The sequence below is a fragment of the Liolophura sinensis genome, chromosome 12, assembly GCF_032854445.1.
Source record: "Liolophura sinensis isolate JHLJ2023 chromosome 12, CUHK_Ljap_v2, whole genome shotgun sequence".
Classification (NCBI taxonomy): domain Eukaryota; kingdom Metazoa; phylum Mollusca; class Polyplacophora; order Chitonida; family Chitonidae; genus Liolophura; species Liolophura sinensis.
In genome coordinates, this window is record NC_088306.1 from 13,197,790 (window position 1) to 13,222,379 (window position 24,590).

Here is a 24,590-nt window from a genome sequence, read left to right on the forward strand (position 1 = left end):
AATGGCAGTAATTGTGATGGAATGCACTTGTTGAATCTGGTATAATTCATGGATTGCTTGCGATAAATGTATATGTCAAGTCTTAGACAGACTATGTTGCAGCAACTGGTGGGGATGCTATATACATGTACATGTCAAGTATACACTTTTAAATTTGTTTTTCATAATTTTTATCTATGTTTCTGGAATTTTCTTCTAAGAAAAGTGTGTGGAATATTAAAGTCTTACATTGAAAACATTCTGAAATACATATATTACAAATTTAAGAGGGTTATGACTTTTTTTAAGATCTAGCAAGTAGTATTCCCTCCCCATGTGCTGTTACGGCATGGTAACCTGCCAGATGGGCCTTAATCAGTGGAGCATGCTGGGTCATGGATATCATCACTATCGCTGTTAAACAAGATCCAACCCTTTTTTTTTTTTCACTCGTGCTTATCTTTCTCACTTTTATGTACAAGTAAGAGTCAGGTTTATTCTTAATGGGAATATCTTACAGAACCCCTGCTTTACCCACTTCCTGTGAGCATGATGTTCTAAGCACCACTTCATTAACAAATTTCCCCGGCTGTGTTTTTTAATGAAGCCATAAGGCAGGAAAAAAATGCTTTCACACATATGTGTACAGCCAGGTGGGTAAATTCATCTGATGTCTAGAAAATGTTGCCTTTTTTTCTTTTTTTATTTTTGGCCTAATGACTAGTTCAAAAACTAGCATCATTTTTATGAGATGAGCTAGAGATACACGAATGATATCTGTTGGATTGGCATGTAGGTGTATTTATAAGGTGTGTTGAATGATGAAAATGAAATTAGGCTGAGGTTATGTGACACTGCGCACATCTTGGCACTTTACTGACTGGAGGTAGTTGCTATGTAATTTTTAATTTCACATGAGGGAAGTGAAGAACTTTGAACATACAACATAGACAATAGCCAGAAATTATAAAATGTTTGACTACGGAAAAATCTGCACATCACACATTAATTTGCTAATGTCAACAGGTAAAGCATCAATTTGGACTTATTTCGCCTTGAAACAGAGCTCACTGTTAACTTCCATGTTATTTAAACAAGGTTTTCATGCCGCCGTCTTGCCTCGGAAATGAATTAAGACAGATAAAAGGCAAGTAAAACGGCAAGGGCGCAGATGTTGGCAGTTTTAAACAGGACAGATAGTCAAAGGCCATTGTGAAATGAAGTGACTTTTATTCAGTCTCCTAAGCTTTCCACCCTGGATGTCTTTACCGTCTTTACCCGCTCCACTCTTGATGCATTTGCATATGCAATGTAAATTGCATGGTTTTTTTGACCATGTGGCGACAGTCACCACCAAATGGTTTGAAGATGTTTTCAACTTGGGCATCATGTCAATTCTCAAACAAAGGAAAAAAAGGGGAAGAAAAAGCCGATAAGTAGATGTTGATACAAGAATTGACCGGGAATTTGCATGGTGACAGGTGTTTTTCTGATGTTTATACAAGTTAATGCTTTGGGACATGTTAAATATGTTAAAAAAATTTATGTTAAAATTTCTGTTAAAAAAATTTATGTTAAAATTTATGTTAAAAAATTGTTAATTGTTTCGAGAAACAGTATGCCTGATTGATTTCAGTAAATTGCTATAACATCAATCTTAATCATATAAAAAGACATATAAGATCTTCAGATAGTTGTGAAAGCTCTTTATCTTAATTTGCGCCTTGTTTAATTAGTTTCAAAAATGAAAATTCATGCACACATTTATTTTATGTAACAACAAGGCAGTATTGTGTATCGATGTCTGTAACACAACGTACAATAGTTAAACAGGCTTCTGCCACGATCATTGATATGTTCACAAGCAAGGTTGTTTTTGTTTTATTTTTAAGGTAAACTTTCATTGGAAAAACCAGGGTGTTGTTTTAGAGTAGGGGAATAATATTAAAACAACAAAGATGCGGGAGCACGTGAATCTTTTCTGATCCTTCTTTTATTAAGACAAACATAGGAAATGTTACATGTATCATTCACACTCTGTCGGTATTACCCTGATGCCCTGTTTTCCAGACAAAAATCCCTGCCAGATATTTTTCTTCACAACTTGTTCCACTTGTTGTCTGCTAGGAGAGTCGAGGGGGATGTTTTCATAGACTGACAGGAACACTTGATAATGTTATCCTCAGAAGAGCCTGCCAAACCATAATACATTGTCTTGTTTGAGAGAAAGCATTTCTCCTAGAAGTTCTGTTATATTTTGTCTTTCATTTTTTTTTTGTTTGGGGTGGGGAGCTGAGGAGGAGGTTATGGCAAGTTGCCAGAATATTGACCTCCAAAATCATTTAATTGTTAAACTTGTCACTATTCAATAGAGGATGTGTCACTTCAAAGAGTTCATAGACAATGCCAGGTATTCTTGTTTCTGTAGTAACACAGTAGTTCTCTGAAAGCTATAGTCTTATCTTGCCAACGGCTATGTAAGACTATACCCTTGTGTTCCAGTACGTCTGTATACACTAGGCTTAAAACTGTGTGATACTTAGCAGATTATACTGCACTACCATATATCTGGTTTTAACCCAGGAGTGCGGTTGACAAGATAGCAGTTTAAGGATGCCTCATTGTCCAAGAATTGATAGGCTGCTGCAGTAGCATTGCTTGTTCATGTAATTATAACCAGAAGAGCCAAGGAGAAATACATCACTGACATGTATCTTACGTGGAAATTTTTATTCAAAATTTACACAAAAGCAGGTGTATAATGCGCATGGTGCAGTTTCAACCCTGGCCTTGGACAGGGAATTTCCCTTTGCTCTCACTGTTAGTTGGGTTTTGGTGAACATTCGCAGCTAATGGATAAAACTCCTGTTCAGCCTAATGCAGCTTATTTACGACCGCTCATCTTTTACCAGTTTTGTGTACATATGTATCGTATAGGAAGTCTCGTCAGTAACTGTAGCCAAAGGCCATTTGTTAAACCTAGTCTACCTGAAGTGTCTCTCTTGATTGAAGAAAAACGTCATATTTAGGTCGTATGTATACACGTATGCATGCTTGGGTTTTAATGTCGTAATTTATGTATGACGACAAGGAGTGTATTAGGTGCGTGTACATATATTGTATTTTCTTGTGTTTCCATGCCGCCTAATTAAGACACCAGACATGACACCCCACCCATCACATTATACTGACACCAGGCCAACCAGTCATGAGTTCCAAGCGAGCAGCAGCAAGTATGCCATTTTGGTATAACCTGACCCAGGTTTGATCCCAGAGTCTCCTGACTTCGAAGTGGATGCTCTAACCCTTATGAAACCAAAGTGCTCTTTAGTCATGTTAGACTGGATACATATATCACTGTACTGTATTCTAAGATTTAGGTATGTTCCTCAATTCCATTTACGGAAAGGCAAAAAACCGGTTTTGTTTTATCTTGGTCCTGCACTGTTTATTTCCTTGTGCCAATAGCTTTAAAGCAACTTTTTCTTTGTTACTGAAATATTTAATATCATACAGGTATGTAATATCTATTTAGATCAAAAACATTTGACATTACTTAATGCATGCTCATGTATATACTTGCATTGATCTTTATCAAACATTAAAACTGAACACAAACACCTGTAAATACGACCCTTTTCATTTGACAATATTACTGCCTGCCAGTGTATGTCTGGTACAAGCTGCTTCAAAGCAAATTATAGGCAATATCTAGTTGCCGCTATGATCATGGACAATTTGGCTGGTTAAGCAATCAGTGGCCTATTCTGCCACTGGGAAGACATTGTCACTGGAGAGGTGAAAGTGGTGGGGATGGAATTCCGAGGCTGCAGTCATTGATCATTGAAGCGTTGTGATTCACGCTTTGTGGAGAGACTCTGCTTTTATTGGCTGTATTTGCCTGAATAAACTGAAGCCATAGTTACTTTGTCTGGGGTGTAGTGAACTGAGGTGAATCAAAGAGAGGGATTTTATCCATTAACTAAGAGAAAGGCAAACTGACATTTAAAGTAACAGTAACTGGGTTTTCACAAAGAAAAGTTCATACTTCACTTAGTATAACATTTTTGGTAGATTGCAAATTACATGCCTTTATATTCTTACCACAAAAATTGGGAGAGCATAATATCTGTTCTATTATATTGAGTGGGCATAAAAAAATGGGCCGTACTTTGATGCTGCATTGCTCCATTATCCTTTGTTCAAACCATTTCAAACTAGACATTCAAATGGCATGATTTTTTTAATATACTGACCAATTTTCAAGTTCATAGCTTGAGTAGTCTGTATGTAGGGTTAAAATAAAAACATAGCCTAAAAAACGCACGTTCCAGTGACTCACATTACATCACCTGTCAGGTGTCATGAATAGAGTGCGCGCTGTACCTGTGTGACATGCATTAAGGACAGCTGGAAAAAAAAATTACTCTTAAGGAGATTCGGGACTCAATCAGTTCATGGAAGAAACGTTTGCCTGCTGACCAATTGATCACCTTTTCAAGTAAAACAAGGTAGAACATCATTTTGAAATGTCCGGAACATGCATTTTGGACTATATTTTGATTTTGGTCCCATGAACAGAAATCTTAAAGGATGAAATTGAAATTTGGTCTGTATACTAAGGACATAATGACTTTTGAGTGCATAAATTTTTAGAAGCTGACGTAAGAGGGTTTCGGAGATATTGAGCGTCAAAGTATGGCCCTTTTTTTTTTTTGCCCTACCCGATACTTTGGATTTTGCTGTTGTATACATCACTGAATATCAATTTTAAGTTCACGGTTTAAAATTTTAAGGTTTAAAGTTTAGAGAGATGCACATGCACATGCTTCAGAGCAAATCGTCTTAGGTCATGACTCATGTCTTATATGTACACTTTGAGTTAGGACCAGGTTATTACAGGTGTACAGGCCACGTGTCAATCAAAATCATTACCATAACACTGGAAACAAGAACAACAATTTTCAATGTGAAGTTGGTCTTTCCAGTTCTTGTCTGTTGTGCTTAATTTGTGATGCTCATGAAATATTTTTGTAAAATAAATAATGATGTGAAGAAGTTTGAAGTACATGTATGCACAGTAGGATACAAATATTCATTTCTTATCTAGACTGGTATTGCTTTGTAAGATTTAAATTCTTCCACATTGCTAAAAAAGAGCACAAGACCACTAGTTTGACCTAAATTTTCTTCTTGGAGTTCTACTCAAAGAGTTTTGAGGTTTAATTGTTTGGAAGGATTTAATTGTTTCTAACTGGAAAAAATTAAGTTTCAATACAAAATGTTTTATTTTATGACCTACATAAAATACATTTAGGCCCCTACATGAGAAATTGTATGTGAGAAATGGGTAATGTCAGGATTCAGGCTTACAGCACACTGAAGCAGATACAGCAACACGGCAGTACAGACTTACAGCACACTGAAGCAGATACAGCAACACTGCGGTACAGGCTTACAGCACACTGAAGCAGATACAGCAACACTGCAGTACAGGCTTACAGCACACTCAAGCAGATACAGCAACACAGCAGTACAGGCTTACAGCACACTGAAGCAGATACAGCAACACGGCAGTACAGGCTTACAGCACACTGAAGCAGATACAGCAACACTGCAATACAGGCTTACAGCACACTGAAGCAGATACAGCAACACTGCAGTACAGGCTTACAGCACACTGAAGCAGATACAGCAACACTGCAGTACAGGCTTACAGCACACTGAAGCAGATACAGCAACACTGCAGTACAGGCTTACAGCACACTGAAGCAGATACAGCAACACGGCAGTACAGGCTTACAGCACACTGAAGCAGATACAGCAACACAGCAGTACAGGCTTACAGCACACTGAAGCAGATACAGCAACACGGCAGTACAGACTTACAGCACACTGAAGCAGATACAGCAACACTACAATACAGGCTTACAGCACGCTGAAGCAGATACAGCAACACTGCGGTACAGGCTTACAGCACACTGAAGCAGATACAGCAACATTGCAGTACAGGCTTACAGCACGCTGAAGCAGATACAGCAACACTGCGGTACAGGCTTACAGCACACTGAAGCAGATACAGCAACACGGCAGTACAGGCTTACAGCACACGGAAGCAGGTACGGAAACACTACAGTACAGGCTTACAGCACACTCAAGCAGATACAGCAACACTGCAGTACACATCCATGTAAAAACTTATCAATAAAGATTATGCAGTCAAAGTTATTAATTAAGTTATTAATATATAGTTGTGTAAATATTTGAATTTGTACATGTAGTCTGTATACTATGTATACTATGTTATGGGTGTTGACGGCAGAAATGGAAAGAATCAAAATAATAAACATTTACATGACAATAGACATGTCTCCTCTAAATCTTCATTTCCTAGTCTACATTGAAGATCCGGCTGCTCAGATGTGCAGTGCGTGGTGCTAGTAGGTGTAAGTCGTTAGCTCTGCGCTCATCAGCGCTTGAGACAGAACTCTGTTCTTGATTGTCTTCCTTACCTGCATAATGGCAGTCATCGATAAGGTCACATGATCATTACCTAGACAACTCGCACGATGTCGCTGAACCAGTGAGAACAAGACTAATTTCTTTGTAAAGGATAAGCATTCCTTGGGTCGAAAGACTCACTCAAAATCAGGCTTAGAATAATCACCTGAAGGTAATTGTTCTGGGTGGAAAGGTCTGTAGGGATGTGATGAAGAAGTAAGATTAATGTCTCCTCATTGGCCAAAGCTAAGGACAACGGATGAACAGTTCGATGCCCAGTACCAAATCTGCTAATTCTGGGATAACGTTTTTAGTTGGTTTTCAATTCTAGATGGTGACTGTGTCTGAGTGTAAGAATCCACTGTTAGATTTAGTTAGGAGTGTTGCGGAATCATGCTACAGGGACATGTATGCATCCTTTAGTCACGCCTAGATCTGATACGGATGTGTCAAGTGTAAATGTATCTATAAAAAATGTGTTCTTGTAGTGTTCAGTCTTTGATTAAAAAGCTGAATAGTTGAGGTGTGCTTAAATTCTTCAGCCAATCTTCTTTTTTTGCTGAATGCACCTGCCAGCGATAGTTGCTCAGCAATAGTTGCTCTGTCCGGAGGGTAAAATACAAGCTCAGATCTGTGACATTCGACTACAAGTCGTGTCATCTGTATACTCACACCCAGTCTTAAAGGAATGATCCATTTTAAAAGATACGTGTATATCACATGTAGGACGGTAAAAGTCGAATGATTTATGACATAGAGTGTGGCTTCAAAGATTATAGTTTTTGCCCATCTTTATGCCTTTATCATTGAAATCATTCCTTAAAACTGCTCACGTTTTAACTTTTTTTTAACTTAGCAATGAAAACACTGAGATAATTGAGCAGTAACGAAATCTGACTAGTGAGATAAGAAACGTCATGCATAAGACAAGCTGACCAGCAAAGACAGCTTGACTTGTCTACTAACAGGTACCTGACTTTGAATGAGGCTTTCAATGTTCAGTATTATTCCGAGGTTTTCCCTTGACGATCAACTCGCTCTAGAAGCTATACTTAGAGACATGGCCGAAGACTAACTTGTTTTGACTGGGTTACCTCCCTTTGTTGTCCTGACATGGCAATATGTCGTAATTAAGTGACCTACCGTGTAACTTCAGTTCTGCCATACAGATCATTACGAATAATTTACGAAAGTACATTATCGATAGAAAGGATTGTCATATTTGCTTAAGTGGATTCGCTTTTTGTCTGTTGTATTGTGCATATGAATGATCAACCTGAGAATATTCCATTGTGAGAATCATGGCGCTGCCTCATTTGCATCTTAATTGACATTTTTCGGAAATTGTAGACCCAGGAAGTTTAGTGAGGAGTCAAATGCAACTCTTTTTTATACTTGGCTGAACCAACTCAAAAATTCCAAATTTTTTTCAGCGGTGTGTGTCACTTTAATTTAGTCATTCACTTAAGATATTAGCAAGTCATCATTAGATCTGTTTGAAAAATGTCATATGGTAAGCGTAGATTTCATATTCTAGCTGATTTTCAAAACTTAGAGGAAAGAAAAAAATATTTTCGGTATGTTGAAAAAAAAAAAAAAATTTCACCACATTAGGGAATCTTTGTTGATGATAAGTTTACTTATGATATTGTGCTGGTCTCTGAATGTATGCCTGTGTATATAGGGGGGCTGTATTTCTGGGAAACTTACACCTTTACCCTGTCATTTACATCATGATAAGTAAAGCAAATTCATCTGTAAGAATAAATGTACCTGTACACACATGAGTGGTGCTGATCCAGGTCACAGTGCGCCCACAGTCTGAGTAATGAACTGTTACAGCATGTCGATTCCTCAGCCTCCTCTATCACAATTCAATTGGATGCAATCACCCGAGGCACTTATTCAGTGAATGTTTAAGGCATGAGGAAATCAAATCCTGGCACTAATGCTCAATTTAAGAGCTGTAGCACAGTGTATTAAGTCATCGTTACAGATTAATTGTGAGCAGAGAGATTTTAGGTGAGCTAACTGATCAGGATGGCTAATTTTTTTAAAGCCTGCAACGTTAATTATCCTCGAAGGATTTCACTAGACTGATTTAACGCATCAGTGAGCACCGAGAATTTGATGGAAGAGATTGGTCTCATTTTAAAATCAGTTCATTCGTGTGCCGATGAAACTCTGAGGTGATTTTGGTTTCTTACATTTGAGAGCACAGGGAAGTTAGTACAGCCCTGATAACAAAGCAGTGATACTGTGTTGATATTTGCTTAGACCCAGTATGTAACTGCTTTTGTAGAAATTTGTACTTCATTATAACTAAAATCTACAGCACATGCAGCCTGATCTTTGCCATCAATCCTACGCCCATTGGGATATACTGATGGTCAACTCAGGTACATTCATACTTACGCGATGCGATTCTCGGGCCATATCACGCGGACCATCGTCGGATAGTCAGCTCATGATTATCAAATGTTTTAAGACTAAATACAGGCCCATTTCCTGTAAGTCGTTGTCTCTTATGAATACCATGACAGTTCACAGCATATTTAATTGCACTCGAATTTGGCACAAAATTAGAGTTTTAATAGCTTACTGTTTGGGACCCCTATTGTTTTGGTCTGCTACCTGTATATACACCGTTCTCTTGAGGACAGGGGATTCAAGTTTATACCAGGCGTATATGTCTTTTTTTGCCAGAAGTTCAGGTTCCAAATTATTTTCAGCATTATATACGACGCAGGTAAATAACCTCAAGTCCTGAGACAACCATAAAATATGTTGGGCAACAAAAAATTACACCTGGTTATCGAGCACCAAGATAAAATCCAAATTAAATATATAGACCTACTTTCTCAGATCTTTGTTTCCCAATTTCACAATAGTCAATCTTATTGTTTATTAATTTTTGCAAAAACATTTTTGTTGTATGTTTGCACACAACGAGCACAATCGTATGTAACCTTTATGAATGTGTGAACACTTGCGATGTACATGTAGGCCGTGGGAATATATATACCTGTATCCTAAATCTTGCAAGCTATAAATTGTGTTACATTTTGAGAATATTTCTCAGCCTATCAATTTATAAATTATAAAGAATACCCCAAAGAAAGTAAAAATCAAAACTGGAGATTTTTGGTACCTGTAAAAAAAATTCACTAGCGCAATTTCAATCGAAGTTTTACTGTTACTTTAAAATAGTCCAATTATCTTTCACGCAATATATCAGCCTCGTCTGTGCGCGTGCTGCAGTCAAAATCGGTAATAGAGTTTCAAAAACGTATAGAGCAAGTTGCATTATAACTTTAGAAACATTTTACCAATTTAAATAACACAGGTACAAGTCTGGCATTTATGGCGCAAAACTTAGATGGCACCAATAATAAAAGGTCTACAATGTACGTCCTTGCGCGGATTGTGGGTGGACAGTGGGCCGATCTTACGAGGACCCTAGGCGGAGAATGACGGTGTGTTTGATCAGGGTCCGGCCAGGGCTGGCATGTATATAGTGGGGGTATGACACATGGCCTATCCGTCCACATTGGGCTTAGTATTGATGCTTAGGATCCGGCTGCACTGTATATATCTGGATCAGTGTGGGTCATGAATATAGGGAAACATGACCACAGTGTATTGGGTATGGAAAAACTGTTGACTGTAAAACACCTTGGAGTCTCGTACTGCATATAGTCACAGTACAGTCCAACTCTAATTTCACAATAGGCATCTATTCAGCACTAAATGTCTGGTAGTTGATGTGTGTTCAAGACCCATATATCAACAGTGAAATGGGATTAGATTAGCCTAATACAACCAGGATAGCCGAAAAATTGATTAAGTATGTCGGTACATAGAAATAACTGTCAGTAATGAGCCTGGTACAGCGCTAACAAAAAGACAGTGTGTCTGATATTCCCCACAGCCAACCAGTGAAATAACGATGGAGTGTGAAAACCATTAACATTTATGAAGGGCCCACGAAGGAAGAAGCGTCTGCAAAATATATGGGTCAGTGTAAATGTATTGACCTGTATGTATGGGCGTTATTTTACCACTTTTGGAGCAGAAACTCTATTTTTCCAGTAAGATACTCCTACCAGCCAGGAAAACTTTAGGATATCTTGGATGGATGAATATAACGGAGTAGAGGAATATAGGCTCTAACTTATGTCAAGTCATGATCAAAATTTGAGGTCAGCAACCAAGTCATGGTCAAAATTTGAGGTCATCAACCAAGTCATGGTCAAAATTTGAGGTCAGCAACCAAGTCATGGTCAAAATTTGAGGTCATCAACCAAGTCATGGTCAAAATTTGAGGTCATCAACCAAGTCATGGTCAAAATTTGAGGTCAGCAACCAAGTCATGGTCAAAATTTGAGGTCATCAACCAAGTCATGGTCAAAATTTGAGGTCATCAACCAAGTCATGGTCAAAATTTGAGGTCAGCAACTAAAGCTGCTTGGATTATGAATAGCCATTATTTGGCCACTTTCATGTACCTCACCAACCTTCCTAAATCACCAACTCACTGACACATGAAATCAGAATTAAGAACAGTCGTTAGCCACATTGATCAAGTATCTGTGCCATTCCAATAGCCAAGAAAGTAAATAAAATGTAGAGTTAATATGCAAAGCCCACCTACATTGAATTTAGACATACTTGTACGTAAATGCATACGGTACATGCATGCTTTATATGAATCGGTGATAAGAATCAAGATCCATATTCGTGTGCACATTAGGAGTTCACAAGACTGCATGTTAACTTACGTCTGTGTGATTACCATTATAGTGTTCAGAATATTTAAAATTTTTTACAAAGAGTTCGTAAAAGGTAATTTAATGAATATTTTAAAGGTGCTTGTGCCTATAAATCATTTTTGACAGTTACACATTTGTGTGGGAAATCTTCATGTCAGGGTATGGGGAGCTTAAAACCATCACATAATATCAAGGACCAATGCCTGTTCACATGATCAGATTCACCTGATCCACCGAAAAATGGCATATTTTCATAGTTCATATTTCATACGTGTTCTAATGAAGAGAGGTGTTTGTGAGAGGAGGAGGGGGGGGGGGGGGGGTGGAGGGGGTAGTGTTGGCTCCAGGGTTTGGGTAAGCTTTTCTTTTATTTCAGCTCTTGTATAATGGGCTCTCATACATGGATTGAAAGGGGGAGCTTTTTTTTTTTAACTGCCTTAGAAGTCTAGGGTATGGTGTGAAAATGTACATACTTGGATGAAAGGTTATGAGCTTTTTTATTTTGCTCCTGTATATTGGGCTCTCATACCTAGATTGAGGGTTAAGCTTTTTTAGGTCCCTTGTTTGAGTTATGGTATGCAAATGTACATGTTCGGATGGAGGGTAAGCTTTTTTTTTTGTTTTTACAGCAATAGAACTTTTTGAAAAAAAATTTATACACACTTGTGTACTCCTTGTAAATAGCTACCTCACTAAAATCACAACACGTTACTGCAGAACTGAGCTTCAATCAGAAGATCAGAGCTAAAATTAAGTCAGAGTAAGCTATAGACTGACTTGATTAGTAGACTTTGAAATCATGCAGCTCTCCAGGATCATCTTGCAACATCTTCTGTATATGATAATCTGTCCCTATAACAATGGATGTAAGGGGAAAAATACAAACATATATATATATGTATATATATATATATATATATATACATGTATATATATATATATATATATATATATATATATATATATATATATATATATATAATTCATATACAGAAGTACAAATGTTTTTCAATATTCATGTACAGTGTATTACATTTTTGAGTTTACTCTATGGGATTTGATGTTTTTTGATATAGCAGCGTGTCAGCAAATGGAATGTACCAGTAGATTTTTAAGTGATTATAACCAAGGGAGTGTTTGTTATATAGAAGCACTTCAAGCAAGCTCTGTGAGCCGAGAATCTTTCCAACATGAACCAGGGTCTGAAAGGCTAAGTCATTAGGGATAACACATCCACTGTATTTTAATGGTCACAGACTGGCCAAGCTGTGGGGGGGGGAAAAACAGGCTGTAAAGCAATAGTGCTTGGTCTAACGCTTGCTTATTTTGGGATGGTTCCGTGAGTAGAATTGGCTGAACAGACAGTAACAGATTAGGCATGTTTAATTTTCCTGTTTTGGACATCCGTGATACACTTGTTGATTAACGATGCTAGAAAGCTCGCTTAATATCCAGGCGGACCTCGGTACGTGTGATGATTGCCCGTTGTTTTAGCGCAGACCTTTCATACCAGTCCTCTACATGCGCCCTTGAGGAAGGGCAGTAATTAAAATTGGTGCACTGGACGGGGATTTAACAGGGGTGGCCCAGACAACTTTGACGACTTTTCAGGTCATGAGACCAGATTTGGGAAGCCCTGAAATCGCAGCAAAGGCTATATCATTCCCCAATGTTTACTGCATGGAACTTTACCCGGGGATTGTAGTGACAGAAACACTGTGCTAATGGTTAATCAACTTACTTGTCCAGCTATTGTACATTAGATTTTTTTTCCAAAGTCATCTAGGGTTCAGAGTAAAGCTGTTGACATTTCCCTTATCCTCCAGTCTCTATGTTATTCAAGCAGCTTCAGACCACATGTTCCATGCTCATGGCCACAGGTACTGAAGTGATGCGTGGTGGTACAAAGTGATGTGTGGTGGTACTGAAGTTGATGTGTGGTGGTACTGAAATGATGTGTATTGGTACGAAGTGATGTGTGGTGGTACGAAGTGATGCGTGGTGGTACAAAGTGATGTGTGGTGGTACACAGTGATGTGTGGTGGTACTGAAGTTGATGTGTGGTGGTACTGAAATGATGTGTATTGGTATGAAGTGATATGTGGTGGTACGAAGTGATGTGTGGTGGTACAAAGTGATGTGTGGTGGTACTGAAGTTGATGTGTGGTGGTACTGAAATGATGTGTATTGGTACGAAGTGATGTGTTGTGATAGGAAGTGATTTGTGGTGGTACTAAGGTGATGTTTGGTGGTACAAAGTGATGTGTGGTGGTTCGAAGTGATGTGTGGTGGTACTGAAGTGATGTGTGGTGGTACGAAGTGATGTGTGGTGAAGTGATGTGTGGTGGTACGAAGTGATGTTTGGTGGTACTAAAATGATGTGTGGTGAAGTGATGTATGGTGGTTCAAAGTGATGTGTGGTTGTACGAAGTGATGTGTGGTGAAGTGATGTGTGGTGAAGTGATGTGTGGTGAAGTGATGTGTGGTGGTACGAAGTGATGTTGGGTGGTACTGAAGTGATGTGTGGTGGTACTGAAGTGATGTGTTGTGGTTCTGAAGTGATGTGTGGTGGTACGAATGTATGAATGATATGTGGCGTAATGTCATGTCAACACTGCTTCATGCAGCCATAATGTGGTGTGTTCTGGTTTGTTCCGACTCTGAACAGATTGATGAACAAACTGATTATGAGTGGAGAAGAGTTACATGTATATTTGAACATATAGCAGGATGGAAATTAGAGCAATTAACAATGTTATGATACAATGTATATATACTTTTAGCTGCATGCAGTGTACACATACATATTTATGTACATGTATTTTGAATAAATGTTTGTACTAATTTCTAGGACCCTGGATAATACAACAGTGTAGAAATTTTTTATTGTTTCTTGTATTTATTTGTATGTATTACATATACATGTGTTTGGACATGTAAAGTTCTTTTATTCACGCTGTTACCACTCTTGATTAGAGTTCTGTAGTTGTGGAAATTTTGGCTTGGTTTCATTTATTCAGCCCATTGGATATCTAGGGACCAGTGTAAAATGTGGCTTAAGGAGCAATGTTGCATTGGTAGCAAAGGAGAAGATAGGTCACTTGACTAGGGGCATTGCTCTGCTCTGCCATGCTCGGCTCAAGTGTGTCGACTGAAAGCTAAATTGGGGCAGTTTGTCCATGGCCACAAAAAGTGGACGTGAGGTGATTGAAAAGTACATTGCTTTTATCTATGCATCACTCCTGTCAAGTCATATATTACATCGTAGTTTCTTGACTGACATATACAAGTGATGTGTCTTGAACACTGCCTGGCTTTTAGATGTCTTTGAGCCAATAACATCTCTGTCCCAGGGAGCTTTTTTGTCTCTGATCAGACCGTAATTGCACCATTTATGACACAATTGTCTCGCTTTATTGCTTTTCCTCGCCTGGACTGAGTGACTTGCTTTAGTTTCGCATGACTTGTCAAACGTCAACCATCTGACTATCTCCATGCCAATAATGGCAGATATTGAACTAGGTGAAGATAGCTAGAAATCTATCAGAGTTCTGTGAGCTTTGGTCAAGGTAGGAGAAGCACTGTAAGGGGTCATGATCAATATTAACTTGCCTCTTCCATTGATGTGCTTAAATGCAGGCCTGATATAATCACTGTTGTACAAAACACCATTTGGCAGGCATCGGTTTGAGGTGTACTCTCTCTGAGTCGCTGGTGTTGTAGGGTAATTGACCTGGAACCGGGAACTCTTGGATCCTGACAGAATCCTCTTTCTGTTGGTTTCGTCTTGTTAGACATCTCCTGGCCTTGTCATCGTGTGCTGAACAGCTTTCTCCACCAGCTGGACAAGGGCCCTAATGCCTACACTGGAAAGCTCTCTGCAATCCTGACAGCACAGCTTCCCAGACACTTGCATGCGACTCTCACGTTCAACTTTTATTATCTACAGCCCAAAGCGTATCATTCTGTGTCCATCACAATTACCTCAGCTGTTCCAATTTTGTCCAGATCGTGGAGTCTCAGAATTGACAGGAAACAAGTGTGGCACAACGAAAGCCATGGCCATTTTGGACATGTCACAGGGCTTTCACATGGAAATCATCAAGCCAGTGTGATCAAGATACTAATTTTTGTGGTCAGAAGTGGTCATTATTCCGGGCTCTCATGGAATTTTAGCTGGACACATGTTGAGTACTGTCTTGACGTCAGGATAAAAGTGGTTTTGAAGTTATCAAATGTGAAGTAACTTCAAATCTGTGAAAATCTTTAAAAGGATAAGTGAAAGTCAGTTATAAAGTAATTAACATTGTATTTGTATCTTCTTTCATTAGCATTTTCAATTTGTAAACTAGGTAAGAAGCTTGCTTGTCCAATATATTTGCAAAATTAAATTCTGGGCCAAATAAAATCATATGTGGTTGGAAGCTAAATTACTTCGATCTAAGAACTGTGTGATCGTCTTTTCTGGTATAGGCCTATCTGTCAGTCTACATACAGGCCAGATTATCATTTTCGGTATGTATATATGTACATATGTGAATTAACCTCATTGCGTTGATTTTGGTTGTTTCTAACTGAGCGCCACAGCAAAGCATCAGGGTAAAAAAATTCCTCAGTACCAAATTTAAACAGTGTTCAAACAAACAGACAAATCAAATACATATACATGTACATATGTGTAGTTGTTAGCTTGTAATTGTTGTCATTACATGTATGTGTGGCTTCTTCCGTCCTGGTAGAAGATTGTTCATCCATATTTGCTTTGTTTCAAATGAAATCCATGTGTCTTTGAAGCTTATTTGCTATAGGGGCCATGTGCACATACATGTTTAAGTGGGAGAATATAAGTAGAGTTGTTTTTCAGCTACTTTCCATATTTTTATGGCGTCTAACAATCAGTGGGCACAAGGGTCGAGTAAGACAATTATGCATTAATTGTGCATGCTCTGTGTTTTAAATCTTGGCTTACCAAGTGTGTGCTTCAGTTTTATTTTTCTTTCACAGAATTGTCTTGAAATTAGACTAATAATTGTTATAACATTGTATTTCCGGTATAGATGTTTAAGACCAATTTTCTGCTGTGCCAATATGTCACTATATTACTGTATATTATATTTTGATTCATTGCTGTATTTAAGTGGGTGATCGGCATGTATGAACTAAACTTGTGTCATTAAAATCACATATCTAAGATAATGTTAAACCTGGAATAACTAGCAATCTGCACGCACATGTGTATCCCCCCCACTTTGCCCCCCCCCACACACACACACACCGATTCATGTCCTCAACACTTGTACATGTATGTGATTAGTTGCCACACTGCTCATCTTTACAATATCTCCAATCATGGGCAATATGCTGATTATTGAGAATGACCATTTATGTGGTTGCCTGTGTCAAGTCTTGTCCAGCACTGTAGTGGATGACCCTCAAGCTGATGTGTAATGCTTCGCGTGACCAATCAAACCTACCGTTATTGTAGTTCACGTTTCATAAAGGAAATTTTCCCCAATATTTATCCTGAAGGCGATACTTCCTGTAGGATCTTAAGAATGGTGATAGCCGGTGGCAGTTGGCTAATTAAATTCCAGTGCCGAATTGCTTGACCGTGAAGACGCAATTGCTATGGCTGTAACATGGTTATTTGTTCCGTTTTGTACCCAGCAGTGCAAGCATTTCAGGGAATTCATTGAGTTCGCTTGCCAGAGCCTTCTTTTAGTGAACATTTTGCCCAATAATGATCTGGTGGGATGCAATTTCAAACTGTATCGAATCTCGATTGATGAGAAGGATTTTTTCTTTCGAGATTTTCTAATCTGAGTGTTCTTTATTAAACCTTGTTGCTACATGAAGCGGCTATTTATTTTCTACTTCATCTTATCCAAGGGCTTTTTGCACAGTGTTTTGATACAAACACATTACATTGTTATCTTTCCGTTACATTTTTTGCACAGCTGTATGTATGAGTACAGATTTTGTTATCTGGAGACCATGTTTTGAGTCCCTAAATTTGATTATATACGTGTGTCCAGAACCAGATCATTGACTATGAATGAGGTTTCAATGAAGTAATAAAACCAAACTTAAAATAAATAGTTAAGCAATTTTATGGGACGTAATCAGTTTAAATGACGACGAAACCTGTGTAAACTATATATAGATTGAATAGTCCAGACTGAGTGGCATTTTCATTGGCTTGTGGAATTTTTATTTTTTATCTCAGTTGAATGAAATTACTAGGTATGAATGGAAAGACAAACCTTCATCCTGCCTCCCAGAATTTCTCTTATTAGATGTCCTGGCATGCCGTGAGGCCTCAACCCCTGTCTTTTCCACCAACATAAGTACAGCTCTAAAAGCTTTGATTACCAGGTTTCTTTCCCTGTCCATCCTTTTATTGGCTTCCGGCCCTTGGGGATGTGAGGTCATCGTGTCACCACGCCAGTTCCCAGACGGCCCACTTGAATTAAGCCAAACAGGAAATTATAGAACTCGTCTTTTTCGCGATGTCTCTCCCAGGGCTGCAAGTTGCCGCGGGAATTTTTTATCGGCGGGTCTGTGCCAAAGTGCTCGATCTAAGAAAATCAAATTCTACCCCCAAGACTACTGAGCAACGATGTTGTAGCAGGAATGTGTTTTGCATTGAGTAGCGAGACGAACATCGTTAGGAAACACTGATTGGCCGTGGTGCTACATGGTACAAAATTACGCTAACATGTTATGGCTTTCATCGGCATCGAGACGATAAAACTACAAAACACACCTCCTTGTCTGGCGATTTCCTGAGGAAACTATAAATTGGGGGAGACAATCCTACACATTCTCAATGACCATCATCTGCCTAATAACACTGTATTGAGGGGAAAAAAACTCACAAAGCACCTGTATTTCTTTTCACCGTTGAATTCAGTGATTTGCTTGTTTATCACTAAATGATCAGGGCTTAATAACTTAATTTCTTCATTGAACTAAATTATTCCCATCTGCAACTTTGTAGATATGTATATGACTTGATTAATATAATACATGTACATGAAATACTACTCATATTTGTGAAATTCTAAATTAAGTGGTATTTTTCCTTTTTCTGAAGTGATATGTGTAAAGCAACCAGCTAATGTGACCATACCTGTGAGACCTAAACCATAACATATATGTAACTACAAGTATTCTTACTCTTAGTCTACTATAGCCCAAGTATACATGCACCAAAACATGAACGTATGCGTGTACCAAAACCTGAACATATACTCAACAGCATTCTTTATGAGTCGACTATAACCTGAGTATGCATGTACCAAAACATGAGCATATGCATGTATCAAAACATGAACGTACGCATGTACCAATACATGAACATATGCATGTACCAATACATGAACATATGCATGTACCAAAACATGAACATATGCATGTACCAAAACGTGAACATATGCATGTACCAAAACATGAACATATGCATGTACCAAAACGTGAACATATGCATGTACCAAAACATGAACATATGCATGTACCAAAACGTGAACATATGCATGTACCAAAACATGAACATATGCATGTACCAATACATGAACATATGCATGTACCAATACATGAACATATGCATGTACCAAAACATGAACACATGCACGTATCAAGACATGAACATATGCATGTACCAAAAACATGAACATATGCATGTAGCAAAACATGAACATATGCATGTACCAATACATGAACATATGCATGTACCAAAACATGAACATATGCATGTACCAAAACATGAACACATGCACGTATCAAGACATGAACGGATGCATGTACTAAAACATGAACAGATGCATGTGCCAAAACATGAACATATGCATGTAGCAAAACCTGAATAGATGCATGTACCAAAACATGAAGATATACTATCCAGCATTCTTAGTCCAAAATAACCCAAACACATATACCAAAATCTAAATACATACATGAACCAGCTTTCTATTTACTCTCTTTTCATAATAATGTAAAAACACTGAGAATGTACTGGACAACCTTACACATATAAAATTCTTTGCCTTAATTATTTGTCCTTTTTTGTAATATAAGCAATAATTGCTAATCACTGAAGAACCTATTTTTTTTTCCTGCGTAATATAACCAATTGCCTGAATATACAAGCCAGTGAATGTCTATGTGACAGCCATCATGGCTGCTCTCCCTAGCTGAATGGTTGTCTGATTGCGATAAATACCTGTGCCCGCGGAGCTGACCAGCTTTGCTCCAGTACCCATGACGTTTGTGTCTGAGGCGTTTATTAACATTGGCAGATTGGGGTAGATAATTATCACGTCTGACCGATTGTGTCCCAGCTTTATTTTTTTGTGCCATTCTCTGTTGTAGGAGCAGGTCAGTGCTTACTTGTACATGGTAAACCGGGGTTATTTCATGAATCCTACACCACTCAGCCGAGTTTGAATGGCAAAAGTTTTCGCTGCCAGTTTGAGGTTGATGGATTGGGTTTTGGCATGGTCGAAATGCGAGCGTTTTATGCCACTAAATGACAAATGGTTCCCTATTTTCAGAATGGCTCCCAAGTTTTCTGACAAAGCCGAACTGTTATCTGAAAGCCAAAATCTGTGGCACTGTGGTGGCGGCGAAAAATAATACGCTAAATAGCCTATTAAATGGCTGTCCTGTCTGTTTTTACTGTAACAGCCAATTTGTGCCCTCCTCAGTTTCTGTATTTTGATGTTTTTACGAGTGACATTGAAATTCAGCAGCTGTAAAGCACAGTGGCTGTAAAAATGTACTCTGAGAGTAAGCAGTGGGATGGAGGACCATAGGGATGGTTATAGACACGTACACTGGGAGTAAGCTGTGGGATGGAGGACTGTGGTCATGGTTATAGACACGTACACTGGGAGTAAGCTGTGGGATGGAGGACTGTGGTCATGGTTGTAGACATGTACACTGGGAGTAAGCTGTGGAATGGAGGACTGTGGTCATGGATATAGACAGGTACACTGGGAGTAAGCTGTAGGATGGAGGACTGTGGTCATGGTTATAGACAGGTACACTGGGAGTAAGCTGTGGGATGGAGGACTGTGGTCATGGATATAGACAGGTACACTGTGAGTAAGCTGTGGGATGGAGGGCTGGGGTCTTGGTTGTTGGCATGTACACTGGGAGTAAGATGTAGGATGGAGGACTGTGGTCATGGATATAGACAGGTACATTGGGAGTAAGCTGTGGGATGGAGGGCTGTGGTCATGGATATAGACAGGTACACTGGGAGTAAGCTGTGGGATGGAGGACTGTGGTCATGGTTATAGACACGTACACTGGGAGTAAGCTGTGGGATGAAGGACTGTGGTCATGGTTATAGACAGGTACACTGGGAGTAAGCTGTGGGATGGAGGGCTATGGTCATGGTTGTTGGCATGTACACTGGGAGTAAGCTGTGGGATGGAGGACTGTGGTCATGGTTATAGACACGTACACTGGGAGTAAGCTGTGGGATGGAGGGCTGTGGTCATGGATATAGACAGGTACACTGGGAGTAAGTTGTGGGGTGGAGGACTGTGGTCATGGATATAGACAGGTACACTGGGAGTAAGCTGTAGGATGGAGGACTGTGGTCATGGTTATAGACAGGTACACTGGGAGTAAGCTGTGGGATGGAGGGCTGTGGTCATGGTTGTTGGCATGTACACTGGGAGTAAGCTGTGGGATGGAGGGCTGTGGTCATGGTTATAGACACGTACACTGGGAGTAAGCTGTGGGATGGAGGGCTGTGGTCATGGATATAGACAGGTACACTGGGAGTAAGCTGTGGGATGGAGGACTGTGGTCATGGTTATAGACACGTACACTGGGAGTAAGCTGTGGGATGGAGGGCTGTGGTCATGGATATAGACAGGTACACTGGGAGTAAGTTGTGGGGTGGAGCACTGTGGTCATGGATATAGATACGTACACTGGGAGTAAGCTGTGGGATGGAGGACTGTGGTCACGGATAGACAGATACACTGGGAGTAAGCTGTGGGATGGATGGCTGTGGGCTTAGTTACTAGATAGTACAGCCACACATGTGCCATCTATCACTTATTAATTTTGTCATTAAGGTCCCATGTACAGTGAGAACAAAGAATTCAAGGTTAATGTGAAGTAATTTGTTGTTGTGATCAATTGATTCAGTTTACATGCATGATCTACCTAATATCCAGTAAATACATACACATATATTATTTCATACTTCATTCCTACACCTTAGATTGGTCAATCCTTAACAGATCCATTGAAAGATTGGAAAATTACATGTAGGAAAGTAGGAATGATAACATGTTCTGGTTTGTTTATTCATTCTAGCTTTACTGTACCTGATGTAACTTCATACATGTACATAACTTTAGGTGCATGCATTGTACCAGCAGAAACTTGAGCCCCCTTTTGCTTGTTATTTCCCATCCCCTATTGCTTGTTGTATATGAAGTATATGTACTTCCTCGAGTATTATCTACTCTTCTTGAAGTTATGTACAGACAGAAAGTTAGAGAACAGTATGTGCTTTACATATCCTTTATATACTGTTCACTGCAAAATCGTAGTTTTTTGCACTGTTTTAGATTTTGGCCTTTCACCACTTGTTTTCAAAATTTTTTCCATGTTATATGTGGTGCATTTTTGTGTAATCAAAACCTGCTAAAATGGCAAACACTGCATTTACAGAATTTAGGTGTATCTGAGATAGAACTGAGGTACATATAGGCAAGGTGGATGTATACTGTTTTCACTTTTATTTTGATAGATAACAAGCTCAAAACACTTGAGTATCGATTGTATAAATTTTAAATAACTTTTAGTAAGTTTGTAATCGGATGCTGGTCTTTGTTGACAGTGTCTGTAAACCTCAGCTGACTTACAACAACAATACAATACACTTACATGAGGCTGTCTAACTGCTTGATCAAAATTTAGTGCTACTCCTTTTCTAAAGACAAAAAGGTTTAAATTTATTCATGAATATCATCTTAATACCTTTAATGGATACTTTGATCAATGATAACATTTACTGAAGATTTGGAATAACAGCATGAAAACCTTCCATTGTCAGTGATGATTATTTTATCTGAATGTGCATTCTGGGACATGTTGATCATTTGTTGAACTTCTATCACTGTGACTTAAATATATAACCTTGACCTTTTGCCCTTCTGTCAGTTGTGTTCAAAGGTATAAATGTGATCACAACCATGTATCATTCAGTCTAGAAAATTTCCAAAACAGGCACATGTTAATCTCATTTTGAGTAGGAAGCAGTAATGAATGTGAATATTGTCAAAGACAATGTCTTACAGGCCAATGAACAAAAATGTGCAGACCTTTGACCCAATTTCTCTAATTATAATTGGGCTGATTTGGCTTTGCTACATGTGCAAAACTTCTCTCAAAAGTTCATAGCCATTTCAGACAATTTTTAAGTCCCAGTGGCATCAATTCACCAAAAAGTCCAGGAAACCAGATTAATATTGTGCTTAGCACAAATGAACTTTGACCTACTTTAATTGTCATGTCAGATTTCATACTTTTAGTGTGTAATCAAAACTGTTGTGAACCCTATTAACTCTTCATGCAAGGTCAGTGATCATTGGCTGATCGCCCCGACTTGATTAAAGTGTCTTCATTGACTTGCATGCTAAAGGTCAGAGTTGGTATATTTTGCTTCTGATATATATCCATAAAACTGCTGAGCCATATAGTCATGAAGTTATTAAGGAGTTAATACATACATGCTTTGACAGGTGTCTTCACAGAAGTGCCGTCAGTTGCATTTTACTGACCTATATAATTCTCCGTTCAAATTAACTCCTTAATTTACTTTTGCGGACTAGCTACATTAGCGCAAGAATTACTGGGCATCAGTGTTTCCATTTTGAGTATATCAGAACTGAGTGGAAATATGGAGATGCTGCATCATGTTTTCATTGGTTTATTTCAGACAAAGATGCACTTCAGGATTTCAGAATCGCACAGTGACCTGCAGATGACCTTGAACACCAGTGGTACAGTTGAGGAGATAGTTAACAATGTCAGGCTTTCATATACCATCCAAGAGGAGGAAAATGACACTGTGGTACAAGTTACAATCATTCAGGTGAGTACATGGACATGCGTGTAATATATATTTGTATTAATTTTCTTATAATGTTGGAGAGGATTTTGTGATAATTAAAGGAGCAGAAAAATATCAATCAAATACTATTGAAAAGAGTATGCATTTCCTTGCAGGTGCATGCCATAAAAAATTCTAATATCTACCTCAAGTTGATAAATTATGAATAAAGTCATCGCCAATATCTGCTTTGGGCAACTCCGTTTTGCCTAAGAACTAGTCCTGAAGTCTTCTGTGTCAGGAGGAGAATTGCCGTCGGAAACTGCCGAAGTGCAGTTCATACATTTCCGATAGAACTCTTCTTCCTAGAAGGTAGCGAACAGTACAGTTTGTTTTTCGCCTGACAATCGAGAAACTGAAATGTTGGATGTAGGTTCCGAGTTTACACGAACAAGCTGGCAGTTTTAATGACTCTCATCGGCTGAGAGGCAACACACCCCCAGCATAAATTACAGGGTGTTAAAAATCGAGGACACCATGAACTCAGTGATTTATGCCAGCTTTGCCGTTCTCAGGTTTTATGTGTATGGTGAGGAAAAATCGCAAAATTATGCAGCAGGCACCACCAGATAGAAAAAATGTGCTCTTTTCAGCCTATAATGTCATGTTTTTAAGTTTTCTTCTCCTTTAAATTTAAAGAAATTTAAATCATTAAACATGCACTCATAATCACAAAATGTACATTAACTGAACAAGTTTATTTAATTTCCAACAAAGATATAATGCTCATTGTAACACTGAAAAATGTATCTTAGTCAGCTGTTTTAGTGTAGTACATTGATTAGGTGTTCATGCATTATGAGTGATTGATTTGTTTCTAATACTGCCAGTGTTCATGTATAAATCAGTTTACGCTGATAATGAAATTATTGCAAACAAATTATGGCAATCGCAAGTTGCCTTTGGCTGGACTTATGGATCGTGGAAGATCTGCACAAACTGTAAGTTATTATGTGTCGGTATGTTATTAGGAGACATGGAGCCTTATTAGGCAGCAGAATTGGGCAGAATAAATGTAATCCTTAATAATATTCATTCAGCCTCAGTGGAGAATTATATCACAAACTTTGTTTATACACATATATATTGTACATTATCTGTTAATAACGGGCTGCCCAGAATGCAGAAACCTCAAAGCAAGTTATGCTTTATACTTCCGAATCACCTGTATATGAGTCTGAGGTATGTGTATTCTT

General features: G+C 38.6%; 1 protein-coding gene across 1 annotated transcript in view; it reads left to right on the top strand.

Moving 5' to 3' along the window:
* Positions 1-24,590, top strand: part of LOC135479715 (uncharacterized) — a 204,841-nt gene that overhangs the window by 36,808 nt on the left and 143,443 nt on the right. The window contains exon 2 of the mRNA XM_064759618.1: positions 23,221-23,376. Within this exon, the coding sequence (XP_064615688.1) occupies positions 23,221-23,376 (156 nt within the window). The remainder of the gene's footprint in view (positions 1-23,220; positions 23,377-24,590) is intronic.